General features: G+C 38.0%; 1 protein-coding gene across 5 annotated transcripts in view; it reads left to right on the top strand.

Annotated features, from left to right (window-relative positions):
• Positions 1-19,265, top strand: part of SPEF2 (sperm flagellar 2) — a 200,400-nt gene that overhangs the window by 114,038 nt on the left and 67,097 nt on the right. For all 5 annotated transcript variants that reach the window (XM_032278967.1, XM_032278968.1, XM_032278966.1 and 2 more), the window contains one exon: positions 9,500-9,648. In XM_032278967.1, the coding sequence (XP_032134858.1) occupies positions 9,500-9,648 (149 nt within the window). The remainder of the gene's footprint in view (positions 1-9,499; positions 9,649-19,265) is intronic.

Genomic DNA, 19,265 nt, shown 5'->3' with positions numbered 1-19,265 from the left:
TATCACCTGAGACCTTTAACAGAGGATAGTATGTGGCACAAAATGCAAGGTCATCATAGGCCTATAGCAAATGCAAAATACGTTGGGTTTCATTGGAAGGTTGATGCCATACATACAAAAACTGGTGATTAATTTATGATCCATCACAGTACTGGTAGCAAAATTCAACCATAGTCTTCTTTTATAATACATTTTATGAGCATAATAAGAAACTACCTCTTATAAAGTATCTTTTATGCACCAGGCACTACACAAGATAATTTACATATATAATTTCATTAAATTTCACAATCATCTATGAAGTAGAAATTATCAATTTACCATGTCAAAGATGAGGAAATTTAGGGTCAAAATGAATAAAGAAATGTTTTATTAAGAACTGTTAGCCTATGAGAAAAAAACAAAAAAGAGCCTCTTAACTCTTTGGAAAATATAATCTACACTCCCACATTAATTTGCACACTAAATTGCTTATAACTTCCCTGGATTTTGCCTCAATAACGTTACAAATGTTTAAATAAATAAAATAAATACTATTTAAGCTCTTAAGTATGAGTCTTTTAATGAATCTGTTTATCAGCCTGTAGTTTAAAAAATTTTACCAGAATTTACCAAAAAGAAAATTAGTATACAATATAAATAAAAATAATCTTAAAATCAACTGATAATAAATAATAGTATAAGAACTTCTCTGAGTTTGCAAACTTCTAAGTGTAAATCAAAAGAACATTTTAATCTGTTGGGATCCAAGATGGCCGTTTAGGAACAGCTCAGGATTGCAGCTTCCAGTGAAAGCACGGAGGCTGCTGCAGGTGATCCCCAGGCAAGCAGGGCCTTGAGTGGACCTCAGCAGACCTACAGCAGAGGGGCCAGACTGTTAGAAGGAAAACTAAGAAACAGAAATAACCTCATCATCAACAAACAGAATGTCCACTCAGAGACCCAATCTGAAAGTCAGCAACTACAAAGACGACAGGTGGATAAATCCATAAAGATGGGAAGAAACCAGTGCAAAAAGGCTGAAAACACCTGAAACCAGAATACCTCTCCTCCTACAAGGGATCACAACTCCTCACCAGCAAGGGAACAAGGTTGGATGGAGAACGAGTGTGATGAAATGACAGAATCAGACTTCAGAAGGTGGGTAGTAAGAAACTTCTGTGAACTAAAAGAACATGTTCTAACCCAATGCAAAAAAACTAAGAACCTTGAAAAAAGATTTGATGAAATGCTAATGAGAATGAACAAAATAGAAAGGAATGTAAGTGAATTGATGGAGCTGAAAAACGCAACACGGGAACTTCGCAAAGCATGCACAAGTATCAAGATCCGAATTGACCAAGCAGAAGGAAGGATATCAGAGGTCGAAAATCAACTCAATGAAATAAAACGGGAAGGCAAGAATAGAGAAAAAAGGGTAAAAAGGAATGAACAAAGTCTCCAAGAAATGTGGGACTATGTGAAAAGACCTAATCTACATTTGATAGGTGTACCTGAATGCAATGAAGAGAATGAATACAAGCTGGAAAATACTCTTCAGGATATTATCCAGGAAAACTTCCCCAACCTAGCAAGGCAGGCAAATAGTCAAGTCCAGGAAATACAGAGAACACCACAAAGATGTTCCTCAAGAAGAGCAACCCCAAGGCACATAATCATCAGATTCACCAGGGTCGAAATGAAGGAGAAAATACTAAGGGCAGCCAGAGAGAAAGTTCGGGTTACCCACAAAGGGAAGCCCATAAGACTCACAGCAGATCTCTCAGCAGAAACCCTACAAGACAGAAGAGAGTGGGGGCCAATATTCAACGTCCTTAAAGAAAAGAACTTTCAACTCAGAATCTCCTATCAAGACAAACTAAGCTTCATAAGTGAAGGAAAAATAAAATCCTTTGTGAGCATGCAAGTACTCAGAGATTTCGTCACCACCAAGCCAGCTTTACAAGAGCTCCAGAAAGAGGCTCTACAATATAAAGGAACAACCAGTACCAGCCACTCCAAAAACATGCCAAATGGTAAAGAGAATCAACGCAATGAAGAATCTGCATCAACTAATGGGCAAAGCAGCCAGCTAGCACCAATGGCAGTATCAAATTCACACATAACAATATTAACCTTAAATGTAAATGGACTAAAAGATACAGATTGGCAAATTAGATAAAAAGCCAAAACCCATCGGTGTGCTGTATCCAGGAAACCCATCTCACATGCAAGGATACACAAAGGCTCAAAAAAGGGATGGAGGAAGATTTACCAAGCAAATGGAGAGCAAAAAAAAGCAGGAGTTGCAATTCTCATCTCTGATAAATTAGACTTTAAAGCAACAAAGATCAAAAGAGACAAAGAAGGACATTAGATAATGGTAAAAGGATCGATGCAACAAGAAGAACTAATGATCCTAAATATATACGCACCCAATACAGGAGCACCCAGATACATAAGGCAAGTTCTTAATGACTTACAAAGAGACTTAGACTCCCACACAATTATAGTGGGAGACTTTAACACCCCATTATCAATATTAGACAGATCAACCAGACAGAAAATTAACAAGGATATCCAGGACTTAAACTCAGACCTGGACCAAGCAAACCTAATAGACATTTACAGAACTCTCCACGCCAAATTCACAGAATATACATTCTTCTCAGCACCACATCACACCTACTCTAAAATTAACCACATAATTGGGAGTAAATCACTCCTCAGCAAATGCAAAAAAACGGAAATCATAACAAGCAGCCTCTCAGACCACGGTGCAATCAAGTTAGAACTCAGAATTCAAAAACTAACCCAGAACCACACTGCTTCATGGAAACTGAAGAACTTGCTCTTGAATGTTGACTGGATAAACAATGAAATGAAGACAGAAATAAAGATGTTCTTCGAAACCAACGAGAATGAAGACACAACATGCCAGAATCTTTGTGACACATTTAAAGCAGTCTCTAGAGGAAAATATATAGCAATAAGTGCCCACATCAGAAGCAAGGAGAGACCAAAAATTGACACCCTATCATCAAAATTGAAAGAACTAGAGGAGCAAGATCAAAAAAACTCAAAGTCTAGCAGAAGACAAGAAATAGCTTAGATCAGAGCAGAACTGAAGGAGATAGAGACACAAAAAAACCCTTCAAAAAATCAATAAATCCAGGAGCTGGTTTTTTGAAAAGATCAACAAAATAGACAGACCACTAGCCAGATTAATAAAAAAGAAAAGAGAGAATAGCCAAATTGATGCCATAAAAAATGATCAAGGGGATATCACCACAGATTCCACAGAAATTCAAACCATCATCAGAGGTTATTACAAACAACTCTATGCACATAAACTAGTAAACCTGGAAGAAATGGATGGATTCCTGGACACTTGCCTCCTCCCAAGCCTAAACCAGGAAGAAGTCGAAACCCTGAATAGACGAATAACAAGGGCTGAAGTTGAGGCAGCAATTAAGAGCTTACCACCCAAAAAAAGCCCAGGTCCAGACGGGTTCACAGCCGAATTCTACCAGACATACAAAGAGGAGCTGGTACCATTCCTTCTGAAACTATTCCAAACAATACAAAAAGAGGGAATCCTTCCCAAATCATTTTATGAGACTAACATCATCCTGATTCCAAAACCCAGCAGAGACTCAACAAGAAAAGAAAACTTCAGGCCAATATCCATGATGAACATAGATGCAAAAATCTTCAATAAAATACTGGCAAGCCAAATGCAACAGCACATCAAAAAGCTTATCCACCAGGATCAAGTAGGCTTCATCCCGGGGGTGCAAGGCTGGTTCAACATACGCAAGTCTATAAACATAATTGACCACATAAACAGAACCAAAGACAAAAACCACATGATTATCTCAATAGATGCAGAGAAGGCCTTTGACAAAATTCAACAGCCCTTTATGCTAAAAACCCTCAATAAGCTAGGTATTGACGGAATGTATCTCAAAATAAAAGCTATTTATGACAAACCAACAGCCAATATCATATGAATAGGCAAAAACTGGAAGCATTCCCCTTGAAATCTGGCACTAGACAAGGATGCCCACTCTCACCACTCCCATTCAATATAGTACTAGAAGTTCTAACCAGAGCAATCAGGCAAGAAAAAGAAAGGGTATCAAAATAGGAAAGGAGGAAGTCAAATTGTCTCTATTTGCAGACGACATGATTGTATATCTAGAAGACCCCACCATCTCAGCTGAAAATCTCCTGAAACTGATAAGCAACTTCAGCAAAGTCTCAGGATACAAAATCAATGTGCAAAAATCACATACATTCCTATACACCAATAACAGACTTAAAGAGAGCCAAATCAAGAATGAACTGCCATTCACAATTGCCACAAAGAGAATAAAATACCTAGGAATACAACTAACAAGGAACGTAAAGACCTCTTCAAGGAGAACTACAAGCCACTGCTCAATGAAATAAGAGAGGACAAAACAGATGGAGAAACATTCCATGTTCATGGTTAGGAAGAATCAATATCGTGAAAATGGCCATACTGCCCAAAGTAATTTACAGATTCAACGCTATCCCCATCAAGCTACCAACGACCTTCACAGAACTGGAAAAAACCACCTTAAACTTCATATGGAACCAAAAGAGAGCCCGCATAGCCAAGTCAATTCTAAGCAAAAAGAACAAAGCGGGAGGTATCACACTACCAGACTTCAAACTGTACTACAAGGCTACAGTAACCAAAACAGCATGGTACTGGTACCAAAGCAGAGATATAGACCAATGGAACAGAACAGAGGTCTCGGAGGCAACACAGCATATCTACAACCATCTCATCTTTGACAAACCAGACAAAAACAAGCAATGGGGAAAGGATTCCCTGTTTAATAAATGGCATTGGGAAAACTGGCTAACCATGTGCAGAAAGCAGAAACTGGACCCCTTCTTGACACCTTACACTAAAATTAACTCCAGATGGATTAAAGACTTAAATATAAGACCTAACACCATAAAAACCCTAGAAGAAAATCTAGGCAAAACCATTCAGGACATAGGCATAGGCAAGGACTTCATGACCAAAACAGCAAAAGCATTGACAACAAAAGCCAAAATAGACAAATGGGACCTAATGAAACTCCACAGCTTCTGCACAGCAAAAGAAACAGTCATTAGAGTGAATCAGCAACCAATAGAATGGGAAAAAATTTTTGCAGTTTACTCATCTGACAAAGGGCTGATATCCAGAATTTACAAAGAACTAAAACAGATTTACAAGAAAAAAACTAATAAGCCCATTCAAAAATGGGCAAAGGATATGAACAGATACTTTACAAAAGAAGACATACATGAGGCCAACAAACATATGAAAAAATGCTCATCATCACCGGTCATCAGAGAAATGCAAGTCAAAACTACATTAAGATACCATCTCACGCCAGTTAGAATGGCCATCATTAAAAAATCTGGAGACAACAGATGCTGGAGAGGATGTGGAGAAATAGGAACACTTTTACACTGTTGGTGGGAGTGTAAATTAGTTCAACCATTGTGGAAGACAGTGTGGCGATTCCTCAAGGACCTAGAAATAGAAATTCCATTTGACCCAGCAATCCCATTACTGGATATATATCCAAAGGATTATAAATCGTTCTACTATAAGGACACGTGCACACGAATGTTCATTGCAGCACTGTTCACAATAGCAAAGACCTGGAACCAACCCAAATGCCCATCGATGATAGACTGGATAGGGAAAATGTGGCACATATACACCATGGAATATTATGCAACCATCAAAAACGATGAGTTTGTGTCCTTTGTAGGGACATGGATGAACCTGGAAACCATCATTCTCAGCAAACTGACAGAAGAGCAGAATATCAAACACCGCATGTTCTCACTCACAGGCGGGTGTTGAACAATGAGAACACACGGACACAGGGAGGGGAGCACTACACACTGGGGTCAGTTGGGCGGAAATAGGGGAGGGATGGTGAGGGGTGGGGAGTTGGATAGAGATAGCAAGGGGAGAGATGCCTGATGTAGGTGACTGGGAGGAAGCCAGCAAATCACACTGCCACATGTGTACCTATGCAACAATCTTGCATGTTCTTCACATGTACCCCAAAACCTAAAGTGCAATAAAATAAATAAATGGAAAAAAAAAGAACATTTTATCAATATGAACTATATCAACAGACACTAAAGGGCAATGCGGTATGATAATCAAAAGCATGGAGTCTGCAGCCAGCCTGCCTGGAGTGAAATTCTAGCTCTGCCATTTATCATATATGAGTTACCTCTGGCAAGTTACTGTACCTTAATATGCCTTAATTTCCTCATCTGTGAAATGGAGTAATAGAAGTATCTACTCATGTGGCTATTATAAGGAATAAGTAAATGTGCAAAAAAGTAAATAGTACAGGGTCTAGCTCAGAATAAACTGTAAATAAATATGGACTATTATTATTGGCCCCAGACCAAGTCACTAAAGATAGTGGGCAGAAAGGGGAATCCTTTTAAAAGCTGACCTGGAGAGTTCCCTCTTATCAGTGATTATAAAAATACTACAATTAAGTTTTATAAGTGACCCCAGATAACCAGTCTCATTTATAGTCATCCACATTCTGTATCTCTAGCTGTACACAGAATAACAGTATAAATTTTAGGACAGTAAGCGGAAAAAGCTTTCCCTCCATGAGCTTTTTCAGAACAGTTTTTCAATAGTGAGTTCTGAGAACACATGTTCAGTCTCTGGCTCCTTGCCTAACACTGGGCCTCTCCTGTTCCTGGTCATGTTGCTTCAGTCTGTTCCATTGCTGAGCTAAAATTTTATCTAAGACACTCTAAATCTCCACTTTGGTTGCCATTGTTGGCATCTGTTAACAAAGAGTTGTTTTTTGCTGAACATGGTTGACCCCGAAGGCAGTAAGAAAGCCATCACTGTTAACTGATCTGGTTTCTAGCTAGTGAAGCTGCTAATTAAATCAAGTCCTACAGGACATATTTTGGAACACAAAGGTAACAATAATGCCTTTCTTAAAAGAAAAAAAAAAAAAAACACATAATTCAGACTTTCCATATCTTTTCCTCCCTCCTACAATTCTCACCTCCCAATCCTTTCACTTCCCTGAGGAAGGCCAGTTTAATTTGAAAGTGTCTGGTTTTCCTAATGTCCTCTCATCAATTGAAACTCTTATCTTAGAATTAACTATTTACTTCCTTACTTGTAACTTTTGGTTCCAGCTCTCGACTTTTAATTACTCAGACCGTCACTGAGTTCCTATTATTATCTTCTTTGCTCAACCTTACTGCTCCGTCATTTTTGTCTTTATTTCTTTATTTATAACATTGATTTTTAAAATCCAATGTTCTAAAATTGAATTTCTCTTTTTACTGCATTTTATTTTTATTGGACTCATTCCAGTGCAATGAGCTTCTGTGTGATACTGTCAAGATTTTATAACAAAAAAATGCTAATATGTACCTTTGCCATATGCTAATCATAGATTATTTTCCACACCTTTCACTCATGAGCATGAGGACTCAATGATCCAAACTCTACAAGTGAAAGCAAATATCTTATTAGAAAACAAAGCCTTCATATGGCTGTATTGATGATATTTAAAAAGTAACACTGCTGTTACATTTAAGATACTTATAAAGATTTAGTTCGAAAGTGAATATTCACGAATGCATACATTTTTATTCATTCAAATATTTTGCCTTTCTGCATTTTCATTGTTAAAAGTTAAATACCTGTAATCCCAGCACTTTGGGAGGCTGAGGCGGGTGGCTCACGAGGTCAAGAGATCGAGACCATCCTGGTCAACACGGTGAAACCCCGTCTCTACTAAAACTACAAAAAATTAGCTGGGCATGGTGGCACGTGCCTGTAATCCCAGCTACTCAGGAGGCTGAGGCAGGAGAATTGCCTGAACCCAGGAGGCGGAGGCTGCAGTGAGCCGAGATCGCGCCATTGCACTCCAGCCTGGGTAACAAGAGCGAAACTCCGTCTCAAAAAAAAAAAAAAAAGTTAAATACAAGCTGTATAGAATCAAAGCACAACAGTCCAGAAATATTCCTTGGTTCTCTCAGTTTTCACTAAATGATTATGATGTTTAAGGAAAGAAAAGAAAAAACTCATCTCAGTCTCTAAGTTATCATTACAAAGTTCTTCTTGGGAATTTTGCTTAGGAAATTCATTTTAAATTAGTCATAGAATTATGATTTGTACTTCACCAGAGATTAAGGTTGACGAAAATCATTATATAGAAAAATATATCTAATTGTGAAAATTGTCAGTTACTACCTAAACAAAGACTTTCTTAAATTTTTCTAAATTTTATATAGTTTAGATATAACTTTAGATCTATAGATAATACTGTTTTTAAATATATAAGTAGAGATCACCTACACTGTACACAAGATATAATTAACAATTTAACCTCTACTTATAATCCACTTATTTTTTACTAACATAAAAGTAGGAGATGTATTTGCTTTTCTAAACAGCTTTATCATTAAATAATACTCATTAAAGAAATATATTTTGAAGGAAGAAAGTGCTCCTAGTTCTACAGGTGTCTGTAAACTGCATCTAAAAAATTCAATAATTAATCTAAAGGTAAGTGGAATTTTAAATGGAGTGAATTTCCAAACTATAATAACTTGATCTTTCCAGGGAATATTAGTACTCTCTGAGTTAAGGACCAAGTTTGTTCATACCCTAGGGTACCACTTAATAGATCTAGATTCCCCTCTTGATGTTATCAGGGAAAGTGAAGTGAATGTCCTTTTTGGATTCTGAATTGAAAATTAGACCTCCTCTTTCTTTTTTTCTTCCCAAGCCCTGCCCCGCCCTCCACACCCCTCCCCTCCCTTCCCTAACCTTCCCCTCCCCTTCTCTCTCTCATGCCTTGAATCTGCCAGGCTTATGGCACAGCAACTACCTTCATCTTTATTCCCTGACTGTAGCAAGAAATATAATTTCCCCACAGAAACCCTGTGTCATATGCAGGGACTGTTCAGGAGCTACAGCTCTCTTCCCCTCCCCTGCATCCCCCACCTACTGCAGCTGACTCATAATATCCTCCTTTCTCTCTGCCCTCTCACCTGGTCTCCAAGGGATACGAAGAGCACCACTCATGTTCTAGCTACCTTCTTTCTCATTCAGGGTAGACAGTTTAATTTGCCAGTTTTTAAAATAGTAGGTGAAACACATTTTGTTCTAGAGTCTAAACTTTATAAAAGTCACATGTTCATTGTAAAAGCAAAGACAGAGATGAAAATAAAATATCAAATTTATTAGCCACTTGGATAGGTTGGATTACTTTAAAACATTTACTGTTATTAATATTATTGATTAATTTGGGGGCCATGGAGAATAAGCATTTTTTGTTAAGACTCCTCATAAAGGCTTAAAATGTAATTAATGAATTGCCTGAAGTCCATGAAAATTACAGATTTATTTATCCACCAGAATTCTGTCCCATTCATTTACATGTATTGGAATAATTTGATATGCATGTTTAAGGTTCTCCTAAAGGAAAACCATCAGGAGGAAAAGCACCAGTGAAGAAATCACCTGCTGACTCTACAGATGTATCACCTGTTTCGATAATGCCTCAACTACCTAAGCCAGGATCGGAAGAATGGGTCTATGTGAATGAACCAGTTCCTGAGGTATGGCCATTTAGAATCAAGCTGGAGCAAGAATATATTCTTGCTCCTGCATATAGTAAGATTCACTGTCATTTGCAACATCCCGAAGGCCTTTTACAGCAGGTAATATATATATACCCATCAAAAAGCTGAGATTTTTTTGAGACTACTCAATGACCCATATCTCATCCTCCTACTTGAGTTTCTGAGTCATGCTTTGAACTGCTATTGAGTGCTAAAAGGTGGAACAAATGGGTTCTGTGAGGCATAATTTTCTTCCCAATGACACACAGAGATGCAGATTCCTGGAAGAATGACTTCCCCAGAACACATATCCAGCAAATTTCTAGCCTATTATTCATTTTTTAATACCCCCATCATAACGCTTTTAAATGAAGTTTAACCTTTGACTTTTTAGAAGCAGAAGAATATTTTTGAAGCTAACTAAACCCATAAAAGAACAGACAGCTATCTGACCTGGGAACATTAATGGTTATGCTAGTGTAAGGTAAGGAGATGTCCCAGAGGAGTGCTGGAAACTCTGCCCAGCTCAACTAGCAAGGCCCAGTTGCCATCTACCATTTTTGGTTGCTTTGACAGATGAATTCTCAGAAAGTCCACAGAATGGTCATTCCTTTAAAACTTTTTAAACGACAAAGAGCTTTTTAAAAGTCAAGGTCTCCTTCTTCATTCCAGTCCCCGGTGACCTCTCACTCTGATGAACTCAGCAGTGACCATCTGTGCCAGGCATTTGAGACCCAATTATTAAATGCAGAAATTGTGTTGTTGTTATTATTGAGCTTTCCTAGGGATATGTCTTCTCTCCCAATTAAGCTATAAATTCTTAGGGGAGGATAGGAGCATGGAATAATTCACTGTATTCAACACAAACACAGTGCAGAGTATGTAACAGATTCTTGATAGGTTTCTAATTGATTAATTAGCATTGAGAGGGAAATTAGAATAGAAAATATTTTAAAATCATAACAATAAATAATTATGAATATATATAATTAACCTCACTCAGCCAAATAGAAGCTACTTTAATATATATATTAACATTAGTATATGTAGATTCAAAAACATATCATAGAAGCAAGATATAGAAGTGGGTGTTGGGAATGAGATAAAATTAAAATGATACGATATGGTAAGTGATGGGGAGTGTGGGGAAATAACACCTAAATTCATTCCTTACCTCCAAAACTTGAAACCCTTGAAAGAAATAACTCCATAGAGATCAAAGAAAGAAAGAAAGAAAGAGAGAGAGAGAGAGAGAGAGAGAGAAAGAAAGAAAGAAAAAGAAAAGAAAAGAAAGAAAGAAAGAAAGAAAGAAAGAAAGAAAGAAAGAAAGAAAGAAAGAAAGAAAGAAGGAAAGAAAGAAAGAAAGAAAAGAAAAGAAAAGAAAAGAAAAGAAAAGAAAAGAAAAGAGGGAAAGGAAGGAAGGAATTTTTTTTTTAATTAACATTGAAATATGGTACATGCTCCATGTAGATCTTCTAGCATTCAGGATTCTATAGAAAACATGATAATTTGAGGAGAGTGGAATAAAAGACTATTTACAAATGTGGAGGCAATAAGTATGACAACCTACAAGGATTAGATTATTCCCTCCCCTCCAACGAGGGACAGCTGGGGGTCATTACAGCCCCTAGGCTGAGGAGGCACAGATAGGGAGTAAATCCTTGGGCCTCAAGAGGACTTTTGCACTTAGAGGGCCATCTGACAGGAGCTGTGGCCTTCCCTAGAAGGATGCAGTGTGACCACGCATATAGGAGCAGAAAAATACTCTGGCCAAGAAGATGAAGGGCCAGGGAGTTTCTGAAGTAGATTACATGCATTAGCCTACCCAGGCACTAAGCAAGGTGAAGGAAACTGATGTGGAGAAACATGGACAATGCGCAGCACAGACCTCTCATTTCCTAAGAAAGACCAGGTAGTAAACACCTTTTGCTACAGCAAAGCAGGCCACATGATCCAGTCTAGTTCGTTTCCACTCCAGATTCCCCACACGTGAACTGCCGAGTTTACCTGCTGATATGGTTTGGCTGTGTCCCTACCCAAACCTCAACTTGAATTGTATCTCCCAGAATTCCCACGTGTTGTGGGAGGGACCGAGCAGGATTGAATAGAATCATAGGGGCCAGTCTTCCCATGCTGTTCTTGTGATAGTGAACAAGTCTCACAAGATCTTTTCTTCCCAGTCTCAAGTATGTCTTATCAGCTGTGTGAAACAGACTAATACACCTGCCAAGGAAGAGGAAGACAGATGCCGAATTAAACTTGGATTTCAGTTAAACAACAAATTTAATTAGGAATTTTGTACTGTATCTGGTAACCCTGTTTCCAGACCTTCTGAGGGCCAAGGTCAACCTTACTTCAATAGATAAATGGAGGGAGATAGAAAATAGTGGCTGCTTTCATATAGCATTCAGGTAGCTGCGAAATGTGAGGAGAGCCTGGGATCTCCTTCTTTTGCCAGCCATGAGGGCAGGTGCAGAGAGAACGCAGAAGGCAGTTAGAGTGAGAGGTCTTTGCTTCCAGCCTGTGGAATCACAAGAACAGACTTCCAAGGCCTGGACTCCACGAAAGAGGCAGCCATACCTTGGGGGGCCTACTTAGTGCCCTCAATCACATTCAACCAACCTCTAGAAGCACTCCTCCCTGAAACTGGGCCTAGGGGCCACAGGGCTGTGTGTGCTGGGTTTGGAAAACCTGTCCTTCTTCCCGAGGCTGCCAGACACAGGACTTTTCTGCCAACAGTATAATTCAGATTAAAGCAGAGCTTTTGATCAGTTCTCAACTGGCCTTGCTGACAATTTTAACATTCAAAATATAGACAGGGGCTATGGAGGACTTTTGCTTTGGATTTAGTACTGACTAACAAACACGTACGATTAGGTAAATGGAAATGATCAATAATTTAGGAGAAATTATTAATAAAGGAGGTGCAATAGTAAAGGAAGGATCTGGCAGAGCATAAGAAATATGTGCCCTAGTTATCAGGAAAGCATATTTCAAACCTATAGTGAAATCATAATCAGATTCTAAAGGGCAATAAGGCTCTAAGAGAAATGGATGGTCTCCAATAAGAAGAAAATTTGCCCTTAAAATCCCAATTATATACCAAGGAAACTAATGTGATCCCAGCACATCTTAGGGGATGAGGAAGGCATTCAAAAAATTAAAGAACATTATAAAAGGAGAGGAATTTAGTATCTAGCCCATCATAGGCATTCAAATGTTGAAAGAATACAGTCAAGGATATGTGTAGATGTCTTTGCCAAAATGCCAAAAACAAAAAGATTTTGTAGTTACATTGTCTAACAAGATAATAGAAGACTGAAAATGGAAACCTAGCTTGGGTAACCTGAGCTCATCTTAAATGAGAAAAGAAAGTAAAATTAATTAATAGTAGTAATAAGGTTTTGTGAGTTCTAGAGACTTGGTGGACTCTCTTTAAGATAAAAAGCCCAAAATTGCAAATACAGAATCAGTCATGAAGTGAATATTTATTTAGAACTGATTTCAGTTAAAAAATATTTTTTTAGCTGGAAGAAACAGACAAGTACCACAAACACTTTTTAGGTGCCCAGTACACTTCTGTTATTCGATGTCTTTGCAGGTCTTTACATGTGATAATGATTTTGTAAACTCATCTTTTCATAGAGAGAACGGAAAGATAATTTAGGCTTCCCTCTAGCAAGGTTCATTGGAATTTTTGGTATTGATGGTTAGAACATTTTCTTTTAGCTTCATAACTCATTATGGAAGGAAATGTGACAGAGAGGAAGTCAAATTGGAAAAAGGTAGAAGACCTGACCAGTGGTACTTCAAAATAAACCTGCTGCTCATGTGAGCAAAGTACTCCTCTCAGGAACTTGGACGATGCCTGTGTAAAGTGAGGATCTCTGAAACTTCAGAGAATACCACCTTGGCTAATGAATTCCTGCTATGATTTGTGTTCTCTAACAAAGGGAAAACTATTTAATTGTAAAGTACAGCTCTGAGCACCTCATTGCATCACGTATGTTCAAGTTCCCAGACTCAGAAAAATTACATCTCAGGGGCTGGAAGAACCTACAGATATGACATTATCCACCACTCAAAGAAATCACAGAGGGTACAGGGGATTCTGGAAAACTATATGCAGGTAAATGCCTAAATATGCAAGAAAAAGCAATGGGACTTAGTAACATACAGACCAATAATTTATACATTAATCCTTGCTGCAATTTAAGAGCAAATTATTAAACACGTGACTTCTGAGCACCTATAAAATATAAGGATGATCATTGGGAGACTGCATAGCAAGAATAAGTCCTGTTGAGCTGACCCATTCCTGCTGTAGCCTTGAGAGCAAGGCCGGATAGGTGGATTGGGAAGTACCATAGGCACAGTATCTGTTGGGTCAAAATAGTATTTGACAATTTCTTCATGAAGTTATTATAGAGAAATGAGAACTGCGAGCAGGATACTAATTCAAGTACACTCATTCTTAGGAGGTAGCTCTTCATGTACACAGTGTTGATTAATAGATTGAAGTTGACCAGGAGGGAGATTTAGTAGTGTGCTTTTTAAAAATGGTCTTTAGCACCACTCTGGATATAACTTTCTTTAAGAGAAATTATAACAAACTACAAACCAGAGAGAGAAATAGGTCAGGAAAGGGTGTTAAAATGTTAGAGGGGCATCAAAAGAACTGTAAATGTTTAACTTAGATAAAAACCCTTGAGATACGGTTAGACATAAGATCTTAGATTTTTAGAATTAGTTGGAGTCATACAGTCTCCAAAAAATTAATATGATGATAAAACTGGGTTCAGATGAGCCTACTGACCTAAAACTGGGTTCAGATGAGCCTACTGACATCCACATTAACATTTATTGAGCATCCATTATGTGTAAATGCTGTACTCAGTTCTAGAAACGCAAAAGAAAGCAAGGTGCAATTTCTATGCCCAAGTTTCACTTTGTGACTTTGATTGCCCACAGTACAGTACAATGAGGTATTTTAAGTAAGAGAAAGAGCCCACAATCACATAACATTTTTATAGTATATTGCTATAATTGTTCTGTTTTATCAGTTGTTAATATGTTACTGAGCCTGATTATCAATTAAATTATATTATAGGAATGTATGCACAAGAAAAAGCATAGTACATATAGGGTTTGGTACTATCTTCAGTTTCAGGCATCCCCTGGCGGTCTTGGAACATATTCCCCCTGATAAGTGGGACTTCTGTAAGCAACTAATTACAACACAGTTTTGTAGTTTCCTCTGTAACAAGACTATAAACTGTCATAACAACATAGAGGAGGGAATAATACATTTTATTTAGAATATCAAAAAAGTCCCCCAATGCAAATTTACTTTTAAAGTATCAGTTCATTGGGTAGGGAATATTATAGGAAGAATGAATCCCAGTCTGAGAGATTGGTTCAGTGCATGAGGAGCAGAAGGTTTGAGGACACAGCTTCAGGAGGCAGCTGACAGGAAGGCAGGGACAGATTTAGAAGGATCTTAAAACCTGTGCTGAAGTATTTGGACTTCATCTGTGCGATAGTGGGAACCATGGAATGTTTCTCAGCAAGAAAGTAACATGTTGGAATCATTTTCACAACAGTAACTCAGAGAAACAGAATGAATTATAAAAACAATAACAAAAAAAAAAAACAGAAAAAAAACATGGGTTGTGAGTGGTCTATGTTCAAATCCCAGCTATGTCACTCAGCATCTACATTACCTTGTACAAGCTATTTAACCTCTGTTGCTTCAATTGCCTTATCTTTGAATAGTAACGGAAACCAATATTTTAAGTTGTTGCAGGAATTTAATGAGTTAGCCCACCTAAAGCCCTTTGAACCGAATCTGGCACAAAGTAGGTTCTCAATAAGTATTCGCTATTTTAAGAATATAAAGTAATTCAAGTATATTGAAAGGAATCAGAAACCTGTTGGGAGGCCCCTGTACTTCTCTAGACAAGAACTGATAAGGGCTTGAATGAAAGCAACAACACAGGGAAAGAGGGAGGAAGAAACAGAATCTGGGAATGGTTCAGGAAATGGGTCTTTCTCACTTCTCAGATGTCATATTTTTCGAGTCCTACTTTGTTTCACCAAGCCCTACAAATGCAGGACACTAGCCTGTATTTTGTCCTTTACGTAAGCCAAGAACATTCCCACCACAGTACCTTTACACCTGCTGTTCCTTCTGCTCCCCTAAATTAGTGGTGTCCAATCTTTTGACTTCCCTGGGCCATAATGGAAGAAGAATTCTCTTGGGCCACTTGTAAAATACGTTAACACTGATAATAGCTGATGAGCTAAAAAAAGAAAAATCACAAAAATGTCTCATAATGTTTCAAGAAAGTTTACGAATTAATGTTGGGCCACATTCAAAGCTATCCTGGCTGCCTGTGACCCACAGGCCATGGATTGGACAAGCTTGCCCTAAATCTTCCTTCTCTCAATGCCAACTGCAATTCTGCAATTCTGCCTTAATGAAGAGGCCTTTCCTGACCACCCTAAACAAAGCAGCACTTCTGTCACTTCACAGCCTTAGTATGTGAATTGCTTTTTTTTTTTTTTTTTTGAGATGGAGTGGCACCGTGTCATCAGGCTGGAGTGCAGTGGTGCAATCTCGGCTCACTGCAACCTCTGCCTCCCAGATTAAAGTGGTTCTCCTGCCTCAGCCTCCTAAGTAGCTGGGACTATAGGTGTGTGCCACCATGCCCAGCTAATTTTTGCATTTTTAATAGAGGCAGGGTTTCACCGTGTTGGCCAGGATGGTTTCCATCTCCTGACCTTGTGATCCACCGGCCACAGCCTCCAAAGTGCTGGAATTACAGGCATGAGCCATTGTGCCCAGCCGTGAATTGCTTTTTTGTTGGCTTATTAATTTGCCTAGGTCTTTAGTACTTACCTGCTTACCGATTTTCTTAATTACTTATTCTTCACTGTTTCCCATCTTTCATCAAAATATAGGCTCCTAAAGCCAGGAACTCTGCCTTACCACAAAATTTCTAGTCCCTAGAACAGTACCTACCTACATAGGGTGACCACTTAGTGAATAATTTTTGGTGGGTTTACTCATTGGCTTGGGCATAGGTAATAATAGAATGACTTGGACCGAATGACTTGGACCAGATGTCATGTATCCTGAATCCCCTTCTAGCTCTCTCCTCACTAATGATACCAGTCTTCAAATATCTGACAGGCTGCCATAGGAAAGATAGTATGTATTTAGTCTGTCCTTCTCCAAAGAGGTTAGCTAAAACTAAGTAGAAACTACAGAAAGACAAATTTCTGCTCAACAGAAAAAAACGTTTTCTGGTAACATGAGTTGTGCAGCATTGAAGGAGGTTGCCTTGAAATTCTGTGCTTGATACATACATGAGGTCCACAGAGAGAGTAGATAATATATCTCTAGCATTTGGCATTTCTTGATTGGAGAGGAAATTAGCCTAGATGACCTCTAAGGTCTCCATGTGTAACATCTAAATAAATGCACAGCCAGTAAGGGAATAATGAGTACAGCAAGTGTATATTAAATATAAAATAGATCCTCAACTTTATTCAGTTAGATTATTTCTTGGTTTTGATTGTTTGCATTATTAAAGAAAATACAAAAGAAACTTTCTGATTTTTGTGATGCACACAGCAATGAAAGAACCTCCTGAATGTAATCAGAGAAATAACTAATCACCACCTTGACATGAACAGTAGGTGTTCTCCATGCTAGGCAGTTTTCTAACAGAGACAAATGTGTCACCTGTGATGATTCAATTTATTCACTCAATAACTATTCCTTTAGGGCCTACTATATCCCAAACATTATGGTAATTAAAGAAAAGATGGTATGAGAGGACTTCAGAAAGCTTGTGAAAATTAAATTAAAATATAAAAATTTTTAAAAAACCTTATTTCTCAATGTGAGCTTCAGCTTTAAGACACCTTTCTAGGAGATAATACCAACAATGTGGTCCATCCTTAAGGAAATGAGGATCCTGATAATTTACCCATGCCAATGCAGTCTTTTTTATATTACTTATTAAATAAAAATAAGTACCCTTTATAGATATCTTAAGAATAGGAAACAAAAAGATAGATGGAGCCAAATCAAGAATATAAGTTGGATTGTATTAGTTCATTTTCACAATGCTACAAAGAAATACCCAAGACTGGGTCATTTATAAAAGAAAGAGATTTAATTGACTCACAATTCCGCATGGCTGGGGAGGCATCAGGAAACTTAACAATCATGGCAGAATGTTTAAGCAGGCACATATTACATGGAGGCAAGTGAGAGAGAGAAAGAGAGAGTATGTGTGTGAATAAGGAACTGTCAAATACTTATCATCACGTCTTATGAGAACTAACTCACTATCATGAGAAGAGCAGGGGGAAATCCACCTTCACGATCCAATCACTCCCACTAGGTCCCTCCCTTGACACATGGAAATTATGGGGATTACAATTTGAGATGAGATTTGGGTGGAGACACAGATCCGAACCATATCATGGATGCCTAATGATTTCCCATCAAGAGTTTTACAAAATTGCCCTTGTTTGATGAGGGGACTGAGCAGGAGAATTGTGGTGGAGAATAACTCTCTGGTGAAGCTTCTCAGCTGTTTTTCAGCTAAAGCTTTAGCAAACTTTCTCAAAATACTCTTATAATAAGCAGATGTTATTTTTCTTTGGCCCCTCAGAAAGTTAACAAACAAAATGCCTGGAGCTTCCAAAAAAAACTTGTCACTGTGACCTTTCCTCTTGACCCAGTCTGCTTTTGCTTTGGCTGGACCACTTCCACCTCTTGGTAGCCATTGCTTTGATTGTGCTTTGTCTTCAGGATCACACTGATACAGCCACATGTCATTTCCTATTACAGATCCTTTGAAGAAATGTTTTTGAATCTTGATCTCACTTTTTAACATTTTCTATTGAAAGCTTTGCTCTTGCCTGCCACAAATCTGAGCACAATGGTTTTGGCATCCATCGAATGGACAGTTGTCTCCACTTTAATTTTAGTTAGAGTTGTGTAAGCTGAACCAATTGAAATGTCTGTGGTGTTGGCTATTGTTCTGCTGTTAATCATTGATCCTCTTCAGTGAGGGCACAAATTGTTATTATTATTTTTTTTGTTTTTGGAAATTAATGTGGAGTGGTCTACTGCCACAGGCTTCATTTTCAACATTGTCTTGTCCCTTCTTAAGATCAGTTATTCATTTGTAAACTGATAATTTCTTTGGAACATTGTCACCATAAACTTTTTGTAAAGCATCAATGATTTCATCATTCTTCCTTCCAAGCTTTGCTAACAATTTGATGTTTGTTCTTGTTTCAATTTTTGCAGAATTCAAGTTGCACAGATAGGGGCTCTTTTCAAACTGATGTCTCATCTTTCTCAGTGTCTCAAACTACATCCTATTGAGATGTGTTCAGACATGTTATTAAAAACTATGCATAAATTTTGAATTTTTTGAAATTTTGAATTTCAAAATTCACACATAGTTTTTTCATCCTATGCATTTATTAGAAACTTTTTGAAGACTCTGATTATAATGGTGAACATGACAATCATAGATTCTGGCTTTATGGGACTGCCATTGTAGCAGTGAGTGCAGACAAATAAA

Source organism: Sapajus apella, unplaced genomic scaffold (genome assembly GCF_009761245.1).
Source record: "Sapajus apella isolate SASKATOON/1434 unplaced genomic scaffold, GSC_monkey_1.0 scaffold11, whole genome shotgun sequence".
NCBI classification, from domain to species: Eukaryota; Metazoa; Chordata; class Mammalia; order Primates; family Cebidae; genus Sapajus; species Sapajus apella.
Note: the sequence above shows the minus strand (reverse complement) of the source record. Positions and strands in the feature narration are given on the sequence as shown.